A 12,500-nucleotide genomic window follows, 5' to 3' on the forward strand; every position below is an offset into this window, starting at 1 on the left:
CGTGCACGAGAAACATGAAGAACTTTGCCTACTTCGTGTCTTGCTTGCCGTGTAATTATATTGTCTTCAACGTTCCAGCGGATAGGTTCAAGCTACAAACCTATCAGAAACCCGATCCGTACCCCGCATGTCCAAAAGGCAGAGGTGTGGACTCGAGTCACATGACTTGGACTCGAGTCAGACTCGAGTCATTAATTTTATGACTTTAGACTTGACTTGAAAAAATGTTCTAAGACTTTAGACTTGACTTGAAAAAATGTTGTAAGACTTGTGACTTGACTTGGACTTTTACACCAATGACTTGGGACTTGAATTGGACTTGAACCGGTTTACTTGAAAAGACTTGATATTTTACCCCAAATATAAAATTTAACATGCATATTATATGGAGATTGAAAATGTGACGTCATTCATGGGTAAAACCGCAAAGGATTCTGGGAACTCGTGGCAAGAGGTACTAGCGCACGCAGGCTTTCAATTAAAATCAGTCACACAGCGATAAAAAGAAACACAAAAATGTCAAGAAGCTGTTGTGTTATTAACTGCAATAGCCGGTCGCATGACAGCCACGGGAAGCCGACGAGTAAAGAGATCGGTTGTTATCGGATTATGTCGTTGAAGAGAAATTGTTCAGCCATGTTTCCGAAGTAACAAAGAGGCGACTGGATTGCAGCCATTCAAAGACCAAATATAACGTCCCAGAACACTCCAGCTCACAGGTTAGTCTGCTCCAAGCATTTACACGAAGGTCAGTCTGCTGTAGTAGTTAATGCGTCATTTTCATAACATAATTGGTGATATAGGTTACAAGCAAGTCTGGCGCTGAACAGAAATTGTCGCGCTATGCTCCTTTATTTATTGTGCATAAATAGTGAATTGTCCTGACACAATATTGCGTTTCGCTTCTGTTATTACCATGGTACACTGACAAAAACATATACTTTTATTCACAGGATAAAACAGGTTTTTTGTATCACTAATTGCCCAGTACGATTACAACATACAATATTATTGTCACTGCTACATTTCTGTGATGCTACCAGAAATTATTTCCACTGCTAATTAATTACCGCTGAGCTCAAAGGTCCTATTAATAAACTGTTAACGAATGTGTATTTATGACGACGATTTGTGAGACTGGTAAACTTATGATACGTACGATGGTCTTTACTTTCTACACGGTGCATTTCAAGGTCCTGCACCCATCCGTCGGTAAACTGTACCTGGGCTTGTTGCAGTGACCTGAAGTTACTAAACTTCATGAGTGTGTGCACTCACTCCAAGAACCGTATAATTATAAATATGCATATAAATATGCTACGATGAGATAGCTGACTTCATCTAACTAGCAAATGTTGTCCAGGCTACGTTGGTGATGCAGTTTTTTTTTAATGTGTATGATATTTTTGTCATGTGATTTTAAAGCCGGTCCTACAACCGCATCCAAGAATAACATGCAGCTTATCTCAGAACTGTCGGTGAAAATTATTCTTGGAGCTAGGTTTAATTGAGCTGCATTTTAAAGAGGTGCAATTTCACAATTTGTGTATATTTTCTAAGTTCACTATTTTGTATGTGTTGAGAAAAACACAGATTTTAAAATTACATGGTCTAATATTTACATTTAGCATAACTGCAACATTATTTTTTCGTTTGTTTTTTTTAAAGACTCGAAAGGACTTGAAATTCAAAGTTTCAGACTTGTGACTTGACTTGGACTTTTACACCAGTGACTTGAGACTCGACTCTGACTTGCCTGACATTACTTGAGACTTGACTTGAGACTTGAGGATAAAGACTTGAGACTTACTTGAGACTTGCAAAACAATGACTTGGTCCCACCTCTGCCAAAAGGCCACTGCTTCCACTCGAAGCATTTTACAATAGTTACAGGTCAGAGTATCTGTTAAGATTTTAAGAATAATAAATATGTCTTAAAATGTTTCCAATAATGAAACATTTCAATATAATGTAGACAAAAACGAAAAATAAAAAGATAGTTACGGATCAGGACTCCCGATCCTTACTGCGCATGTGCAAAGTCGGACCGTACAAATCGGGTCTACCCGATCCGTACCGTGCATGTGCAGGGGTTTTCTTCTTCTTCTGTTTTGTTTAATGGCAGTTTACTAGTGATAGAATTTCCGGCTCTTTCGGTTGTTAGGCCCTAAAAAAATGCACCCTTTAAAGGCTCTAAGGGACCAAAACGGCCACGCCCCAAAAAGTGCAATAAAAATATTATATATTCATATTTTTTTCCACTTTAAATTGGTCAGTCTTTTAAAACTACTTCTCCCTGAAATATTCATATAAATTTTTAATTATATTTTCGTTGTTTTAACCCTCTAAATCGCAGTTTTATTACATGAGCGCACTGTTTTTTTAGCCCCAAAAAACAAAGAAACTAAATATTTTCCATAAAAAACATTTGAAGTAATATTCGTTTGTTATTATAATTAGGCCTTTAGATGGACCAAAGATTGGCACCAACATTCATTCTGATCAATTACTATTTTTTCTAGGAGCACAGTAAATGTAATATAATGGTGATCATGTTTTCACTTTTTGATTATGTTAACTGCTTATTAACACTTATTATTTACTTATTGCTTATTACCACTAAATACTATTACCTTGTTGTGTTCTAAAATAAAATAAAAAAATATGAAAATAAAAATACAAGATCACTTTGAACCACAAAACATTTATTTTTAGAACTTTAGAACAATGAACATATACTGTTTGGAATGGGGAAAGGTATGAGAGATATGAGAAAGAGATAAAGAGTGAGAGATGGGGGCTGGGGGGGGCAGTCCTGCTCAGGTGGAGCAGTTGCTGCAGATGGTCAGGCTGTGGTCCTTGCATGTGGCCTTCCCACATTTGCAGCAGGTGGTAACGACCCTCCTTTTTCCTGCGCAAAGGTCACATCGCTTCCTCACCTTAGATTTGATGGCTGCAGAGGGGCCTGGAGAGGGACCTGCAGCAGCAGCAGCAGCACCCTGCGCATTTTTCACAAATGGGAAGAGCGGGGAAGTCGCTCTCTCTTGGCAATATGCGGTTGAACTAAGGTTTCTCCAACCTCCTCGATGTAGAGCCTCCTTCTGTAAGCTTTGCTTTGCTGCCAGGCTGGGTCAACCGCGGTCCACAGGACGTAACCATTATAGAGCGAAATGTCGATCAGGTGGTGGAAAAGGGCTAACGGCCACCGCCTCGTTCACCTTCTACAGGTGTAGGTGGCAACAGCCTAATAAAAAAACAAAACACACACACACACACACACACAAAAAACATTAAACCTACGTATATTTTACACAAGAATATATGAGCAAGAATGAATAAATTCGTGCGCAACTGATGCGTAATGACACCTACCTGATCGAGTTTGTCCACACCTCCCTTAGATTTGTTATAATCCTTTATTATGTGGGGCTTTCTCTTCGGGTCGTCGCATACTCCTGGAGTGCGGTGTTTGGAGCTCAACAGGAGGACATTTCTGCCGCAGCGGGGGACGTATGACACGGCCGTGTGCGTTGTAGTGAAAGCAAAGACGGAAAACACTCCTCTCCCCCTTGTCTGCAGCAGTTGTGGCGGAAGCTCGGGCTTGTTCTTCCTAATGGTGCCAACCAGGGTATTTTTTCGCCTGAGCAGCTCCTCTGACAGAGGGAAGGAAGTAAAAAAATTGTCACACGTGACGCTGTGTCCCTGGAGCCCCTCTGTCAGCTCCAGAACCACTCGCATCCCCTGGTTGATCTCGCTCCCACCGACTGCTTTGCCCGTGTAGAGCTGCAGTCTCCAGGCATAAGACGTCTCTACGTCGCAGACCGCCCATACCTTCAGACCATACTTTGCTGGCTTTTTGGGCACATACTGCATGAAGGCGCACCTCCCTTTGAAAGGAATAAGTTGTTCATCCACACAAATTTCCCTGTTTGGGCAGAACATCATCTGGAGGCGATGGGTCCACATATCCCAGATTTTGCGAAATGGACCCAGTTTGTCATAACGGTGTCTTGGTCTCGGAAGTTTGTCATCGAATCGGAGAGCGCTGCTGATGTAGCGAAGCCTTTTCTCGGACATGGTAGCCCGAAACCCACCCGGCCGGATTTCTCACTCCAGAGACTGAGTGTTGATTCGTTTCGGGAACGGTAAACACCAGCCAGAATTAGTAGCCCCACATACGCACGCAGTTCATCGCTGTCCACATCTTTCCAGTCAGCGATAGTACGTCTCCCCTGGATATTGGTCATTGAGACGATATGCAGGATAATGTCATCGGTGACAAAAAGAGAAAAACTGGATTGTGGGTCACTGATCCCGGCGGTGGCATGAAAAGTAGGTCCGGTGTGTCCCGTGGCCGCTGGAACGTAGCGGAGCGTCTCAGCGTTTGTCGGAGAACACTTTGTTCCATTTTTGGAAATCCACCCTGCTGATTCTTCCTCCATCTCTCCGCTCTCATTTTCAGACTCTGATCCATATGAGTCGGAACCGGACTCCAGCTCCTCCGTTTCCTCCTCCGAAGAAATCTCCGCGTCATCCCCCGAATCCTCGGTGGATGATGAGGCGCTATCCTCGCACTCGGGGTCCAGGATCATTTGCAACGCTTCCTCCGTGTTGTACCGTCTTGCCATTGTGAAAAAGACTACTCCCGCGCTACTGCTCATTCTTATAACCACGGCTTTAGTGCAGCTGCATAAACAACCTGAGCTTGCAGACAAAACAAGTCTAATTTGGCTTTGGTATTAGTTTTATATTTGATTTGTTTGCATTGCAGTGTGGACTTCAAAAGGAGAAAAAACGTTTGAAATTAGACACACACTCTTTGATTCTGAGGTTAGACACACACTCCTTTATTTTATTTTAAGACACACCCACATTGATAGTGACCCAAACTCATCATTTGAGCATAAAGACACTGTGGTAAATGTGGGATTTTCCAGCTGTAAATGTTGTATTTTCCAGCAGGTGTCAAATGTGAAACAAGGGCGCCACCTGGTGGACAAATAAAAAAGAATTACAATTCTAAGACCCCTGCTTCAAAGTCACAGTGAAAGTGAAAAGATGACATTTAACTTGATGGTAATGATTGGGCAGTGAAAAATAGCGTTTATAATGGGTTTCAATGGGGCACAAATGGGCCACTAGGGCCTTAAGAGGATGTGCATTATTAGCTTAGCCACTGAAGCTAATTTAAGGAAGTCAGACTTAAATTTTGAAATAAAATTATACCAAACTTTTTTTTGTAAAATTTGGCTATATTCCATTCAACACAGTGCAAATGGCTTGTAACCGGAAAAAGAAAGCCACAAAAAGTCCCCAGGGCCTTTTTATTTATATATGTTTATATATAATATATGCGGTGGCCCCTACAGACAAAGCACGTACAAACTCCAAAAAGGACGTAAAAATTCCAAAACACATTTCTAGCGTTAACTGAACTTCCAAAACAGAGCTACCTAGACACTTAAATTACACAATTGAAAGCATATGTGTTTGTGTATTTATACACAAGCACTCATATATATTCAAATAATTCAAAAACATTTTCATTTACCTGTTACTACCACACACTAAATCCGATCGTTGGTACTTGCTGGCTTGTGTAGCCACTAGGTAACAAAAGCTCAACACTGCGCCCTAGCATCCTGGAGCACTTCTGTTGTGTTTTGTACGTGTTTCGGAGTTTTTACGTGTTTCGGAGTTTTTACGTGTTTTGGAGTTTTTACGTGTTTTGGAGTTTGTACGTGCTTCTGGGTTTGTACATGCTTTGTCTCTAGGGGCTACCGTAAATATACTTGTATTTATTCACTCCACATAAAATGTAATAAATAAATCATATAATACAAAAACCAACTAGTCACAGTTCAACTTAAACAACACAAAACACTGGAAACCACAACACAATTAAATATAAATTAAAATATGAAAACAAAAAGAAGATGCATATTTTGTCAGATGGGCCTGCATGAATAAACTTTCTGAATCCTTTATCATCTGCAACTGAAAATAGTTGTGGATGATTACTATACCTTTCTAATGTGACGTTGTTGTCCCTGGCTCTCTCTCCCTCCAGCAGAGTGAAGCTGACCCCCCACCCACTTGAAACGTAAAGGCAAATAGCCGGAGCAGTTAGTGCTACGTTTGTGCAGATTTGTGCAGGTAAAATTAGCGTTTGTGCTGCTACGGTTTTTGAGATATTAAACTTTATTTTATAGGTCATTCAAAGGTCACCATCCCCCCAGACTGCTCCAAAACAAACCAAAATGGTCTACTTTTTTAGTGCTACGTTTGTGCTGATTTGTGCAGGTAAAATTAGCGTTTATGCTGCTATGATTTGAGATATCCTGTTATGGTTTACTGCTGAAAAATGTCTTTTTCATATGACCTTTCACTTTCTGTGTTCACTTGTTCAATAAAGTTCTGTTAAAAAACCCTCTTGTTGTATTTAATCAGCTAAATTTGTAATGAGTGTATTTTTTTTTAACTTCAATTTCTTTACTCACTTTTTGTTCATAAAACCACGATGCAAATGCTTGAGTATTTATTTTTTTCAGAGTGGATTAAAAAAACTTTTTACACTCCCATGAACACTTTTTGAGAAACGAACAAGCTAGCAGTCTTTTGCATCAAATACACATTTTCTGGCAGAAAAAATATTATTTGGCATTACTGTGTCTGAAGGATTCTTAGAACAGCGTTCATCTGATTTCTGAACAAGGTAAGCTTACAGTTAAAATACTGAGGTTTTAGTTACTGAGTTAATACATGATATAGCTAACTGGATCAAAAGGATTTTTTTTCAATGTTAAACATTTTCAAAAATGCCCAAGAAAAAAGTTTCTAAGGCTACGTTCACACTGCAGGCGAAAGCGCATCAAATCCGACTTTTCTGACCCTATGCGACCCATATCCGATCATGGTATGACAGCGTGAACGGCACAAATCCGATATTTTCAAATCCGACCTGGGTCACTTTCGTATGTGGTGCTGAATCCGATACATATCCGATGTTTTAGAAAGCGACTGCTGTTTGATGGTCACGTCGCATTAAATCCGTCTTTTACGTCACCGACACAAGACAGACACCAATTATCAGCGCCAGAGAAGACATCGCGAACGCTTCCCGTGTAGATATCAGTGAAACTGTTGGGAAGACAATGTTGGAGAAACGTGAACATTTTTTTTGTACTGTATAATCTGCAGATTCTGACAGAAATCTGCAACTATCCTTTGAAGCACCGCTCCTCTAAAACAGCAATAAGGATCATTATTAGGTTAGTTACATTATTATGTAAATAACAAAATAACTTAAAGCAAAAATTGGGAAACGTAAAGTCTTTATATTAAGGGCCATCTATCAAACAATACTGTTTGCTCTGGGTCTAAACAGAGCGCGTTGTGTGTGACGTCTTCTTTTGCGCATGCGGCCGCTTTGAGCGTTCACACTAGAGCGCGTTTGCTGTCGCATTTTATTTGTAGTGTGAACGAGCAGACAAAAAAATCGGATTTGATCAAAAAATCTGAATTGAGCATCAAGACCTGCAGAGTGAACGTAGCCTAAAGCACTTTAAAACATGTAGCACACTGGACTAAAGTGCTGTACAGTACATGGGTTAAATACTCAGACTCAATTTAATAAACTCACAAATTCAATAGCTCCATCTTAAAAACAAAAATTCCACAAAATATGAAAGTGTAGATTGGTGGAGAACTTGGGGGAGGGGTTGCTCCTGGCTGTATACAGTGGGGCAAAAAAGTATTTAGTGAGCCACCAATTGTGCAAGTTCCCCCACTTAAAATGATGACAGAGGTCAGTAATTTGCACCAGAGGTACACTTCAACTGTGAGAGACAGAATGTGAAAAAAAAATCCATGAATCCACATGGTAGGATTTGTAAAGAATTTATTGGTAAATCAGGGTGGAAAATAAGTATTTGGTCAATAACAAAAATACAACTCAATACTTTGTAACATAACCTTTGTTGGCAATAACAGAGGTCAAACGTTTACTATAGGTCTTTACCAGGTTTGCACACACAGTAGCTGGTATTTTGGCCCATTCCTCCATGCAGATCTTCTCGAGAGCAGTGATGTTTTGGGGCTGTCGCCGAGCAACACGGACTTTCAACTCCCGCCACAGATTTTCTATGGGGTTGAGGTCTGGAGACTGGCTAGGCCACTCCAGGACTTTCAAATGCTTCTTACGGAGCCACTCCTTTGTTGCCCGGGCGGTGTGTTTTGGATCATTGTCATGTTGGAAGACCCAGCCTCGTTTCATCTTCAAAGTTCTCACTGATGGAAGGAGGTTTTGGCTCAAAATCTCACGATACATGGCCCCATTCATTCTGTCCTTAACACGGATCAGTCGTCCTGTCCCCTTGGCAGAAAAACAGCCCCATAGCATGATGTTTCCACCCCCATGCTTCACAGTAGGTATGGTGTTCTTGGGATGCAACTCAGTATTCTTCTTCCTCCAAACACGACGAGTTGAGTTTATACCAAAAAGTTCTACTTTGGTTTCATCTGACCACATGACATTCTCCCAATCCTCTGCTGTATCATCCATGTGCTCTCTGGCAAACTTCAGACGGGCCTGGACATGCACTGGCTTCAGCAGCGGAACACGTCTGGCACTGCGGGATTTGATTCCCTGCCGTTGTAGTGTGTTACTGATGGTGACCTTTGTTACTTTGGTCCCAGCTCTCTGCAGGTCATTCACCAGGTCCCCCCGTGTGGTTCTGGGATCTTTGCTCACCGTTCTCATGATCATTTTGACCCCACGGGATGAGATCTTGCGTGGAGCCCCAGATCGAGGGAGATTATCAGTGGTCTTGTATGTCTTCCATTTTCTGATGATTGCTCCCACAGTTGATTTTTTCACACCAAGCTGCTTGCCTATTGTAGATTCACTCTTCCCAGTCTGGTGCAGGTCTACAATACTTTTCCTGGTGTCCTTCGAAAGCTCTTTGGTCTTGGCCATGGCGGAGTTTGGAGTCTGACTGTTTGAGGCTGTGGACAGGTGTCTTTTATACAGATGATGAGTTCAAACAGGTGCCATTCATACAGGTAACGAGTGGGGGACAGAAAAGCGTCTTACAGAAGACGTTACAGGTCTGTGAGAGCCAGAGATTTTCCTTGTTTGAGGTGACCAAATACTTATTTTCCACCCTAATTTACGAATAAATTCTTTACAAATCCTACCATGTGAATTCATGGATTTTTTTTTCACATTCTGTCTCTCACAGTTGAAGTGTACCTCTGGTGCAAATTACTGACCTCTGTCATCATTTTAAGTGGGGGAACTTGCACAATCGGTGGCTGACTAAATACTTTTTTGCCCCACTGTATACCATTCACATCTGTGCCAAATTGAAACTCTACTCCCAAAACCTAAACTCTGCTGTCAAAACCTAACATTCCTTTGTCAAAATGTAACTCTGTTGACAAAATGACACATACTTGCGTCATATGCAAACACTTACAGATCAGGGGGAACACACTAGTCTCCTTTACATAAAACACTGCAGTCCTTGATTTCCATTGTTTATTCAGAAGGCACATTTACAGGAGACACATTTTCAAACAACCAAAAACGCAAATAGACCTACTCAATGTTGTACATTGCAGTACCATGAATTCAGATAAAGCAAAAAAAACAACAACAACACAATAATACAGTAATAGAAAAAACACTATACTGTAAACACAAAAAACCATGACAATTGTGCATAAGTGGGCTCATGGATCCCGCCGTCTGTTGGGGTCTGGCCACAGGACCTCATCAACATCGCAAGCAATGTCCTCTCCCGCTAGGCACCGGGGAAAATATCCTCTTGCATGTCGAAACCATCCATGGATTGCTGTCATCTGAATGTCGCCGCAGGCCTGTTCCATTGCCTGCAGAAGAGGCATGTGGGCATGTGGTTGGCGGTCATATACTCGCCATCTCCAAGCCGAAAAAAATTCCTCTATAGGGTTCAAAAATGGTGAGTAAGGGGGCAAGTATACCACTTCAAATTGATTGTGGTTGGAGAACCAGGCCTGGACCAGAGCAGCCCGATGGAAACTGACATTATCCCATATCACCACAAACCTGGGCTGATCTGGTCTGTTCTGTACAACTATATCATGGAGAGCATCTAGAAATGTGAGTATGTGTTGGCTATTGTATGGACCTAGTATTGCATGATGGTGCAGAAGCCCTCGAAGGCATATGGCGGCACATAATGTGATGTTTCCCCCGCGCTGCCCTGGGACATGCACAATTGCCCTTTGGCCAATTACATTACGACCCCGTCATCTTGTTTTGCTCAGGTCGAATCCAGCTTCATCAATGAAAATGTATTCATGAGGCTGTGCAGCTCCATCCATGGCCAAGATTCTCTGAAAAAAAGGGGAACATATCACTGTACTACAGTGCTACACATACAGCACCCTCACCCCATCACACAGGTACCTGTGTAGCTCTCAGAATGGATCCATGTGGTACTGATATGGTACATATTCAGCTGCTACTGGACTTCACCAATACTCTATTGTAAATGTAAGGGACAGTTACACGTACCCGTACATATTCAGCTCGAAGTCCTTTGACCCTGTCACTGGTCCTCTCGAATGGGACTCTGTAGAGCTGCTTCATGGTGATGCTGTGTTTACCCAAGATGCGTCTGATGGTGGTGATGCTCACATGGTCTATGTTGCTGAACACTCGCCTGTCTGCAAGTATTTTCCGTCGTAGCTGGTGGAGACGGATGGCATTGTCTGCCCTCACTAGGTCCACAACGGCGAGTTCCTGCTGTTGTGTGAACAGGTGTTGCCGTCCTCCCCCAGAAGGTCTTCGAGTCATTCTGGAGAAATACAACCACATATTGTCATCGGTTTGCTTATTTTTCTTACAGTACTTTACTGTATGTACTGTGTCATCCACTGTACAACACTGTACTTCAATATAAGGAATCAGCCACTTTGGCTGCAAAAGGAGCATTAGCACCCCGTACACTTGATATGGTAATGTGATATACTGTAGAACAGTGCTATAAAACCATCTGAGTAGAGCAGAAGGTATGGAGGTGAAGACATACCTGTTTTCTAGTCGGAATGTTCGTATTACAGATGCCACTGTGAAGCGGCTTAGATGTGGGTGGACTCTCTGCCCAGCTTCCCTCATAGTCAGGCCATGGTTGATGACATGGTCCACCAAAGTTGCTCTTATATCATCAGAAATATGGGTCCGTGCATGGCCTCTTCAACCTCCTCCTCCTCTTCCTCCTCCTCCTCTACCTCTTCCTCTTCCTCTTGCTCTCCCTCCATCCATGCTTGCAAAGTTCTTGAAATGGCTACGCTGAGGGCTTTTTGTAGTTGGCTAATTGGTGTTCGGTTTTGCAAGTAAGTGCCTTCAGGTGTGTATTTGAGTGGTTGCAATTACCCGATGTGTTTTGTATTTTGGATACATGTGTTTTCCAAATGGCACCCTGAAATTTCATTTTGTGAGCGAAGTGTCTTATGTATGAAATAGAGTGTAGTATGCAGGACCATGTGTGTTGCATAAAGGAGTAGGTGTGTTGCATAATTGGAACTGGGGTGCAAAGCAGCGCTTTTGTTTAAGGTATGGGTACATGTGTTTGAGGTATGGTAACAAAAGCTTCAACTTGTGTTACTTTAGTCTAGGCATGGGTTTATAGTGTTCAAGCAACGGGCAAAAACTGTAATCAATAAAACTGTTTTTTAATATCTTGCTGCTTTTTGTACAAGTTAATACTCAAGTTAAAAAAACAACAACAACAACAACAATACTAAAGCTATTCTGTTATACCTGTATGCAAAAAATACACTGCACCCAAAATATTTCTAGTATTTTAAAGAGTACTTAGCAGAAATATTAAGCAACCTAACCAATAGGGTTGCAAACTCTCAGGAAAAAAAATAGGGAACCACCCCCACCCCATGATAAATGGTAAATGGCCTGTATTTATATAGCGCTTTACTAGTCCCTCAGGACCCCAAAGCGCTTTACATATCCAGTCATCCACCCATTCACACACTGGTGATGGCAGCTACGTTGTAGCGCACTGACACATGATGCTTAATCAACGTAATCAACTTTAATTTGATGCAATGTGGGAAAAAAATGCACAGAAATAAATTATTTTTCAAGAATAATTAAATAGATTCAACATCTTTCTTCAACAGAACTGCAGACTGCACAGATGCACCTTTCAGCCACTGTTGAAGCTGAGTTCAAAAACAAAACACGGCCTTTTCAAACATGATAACTTGCCTCTTCGAGTCGATCGCTTCATTGCTCGTCATCTTTCCTTCATCGAGGGAAATATGCGGATTTGTTCTGCAAAAGAAAAGGTCAAAGATGAGGCAACAGTGGGATCACTGAAAGTCACAGATGCCAATTCTGGATCCATGTCGACTCACAATGCAGAAGACAAAATAAAAATGGATGCTCACCCGTTTGTGGGATCTGATGCTGCCACAAACATTCTTCCGGCTGA

At 41.7% G+C, this 12,500-nt stretch overlaps 1 protein-coding gene across 1 annotated transcript; it reads right to left on the reverse strand.

Annotated features, from left to right (window-relative positions):
- Positions 1-2,703: 2,703 nt before the first annotated feature.
- Positions 2,704-5,264, reverse strand: LOC308399867 (piggyBac transposable element-derived protein 4-like). Its single transcript, XM_080887276.1, has 2 exons — positions 3,373-5,264; positions 2,704-3,244 (listed from the first exon to the last, which is right to left on the reverse strand). Exons 1-2 carry the CDS (start codon positions 4,075-4,077, stop codon positions 3,215-3,217), a joined length of 735 nt encoding a protein of 244 aa, XP_080743402.1. The 5' UTR covers positions 4,078-5,264; the 3' UTR covers positions 2,704-3,214.
- Positions 5,265-12,500: the final 7,236 nt, after the last annotated feature.

Source organism: Rhamphochromis sp. 'chilingali' (assembly GCF_963969265.1).
Source record: "Rhamphochromis sp. 'chilingali' genome assembly, chromosome: 7".
Classification (NCBI taxonomy): Eukaryota; Metazoa; Chordata; class Actinopteri; order Cichliformes; family Cichlidae; genus Rhamphochromis; species Rhamphochromis sp. 'chilingali'.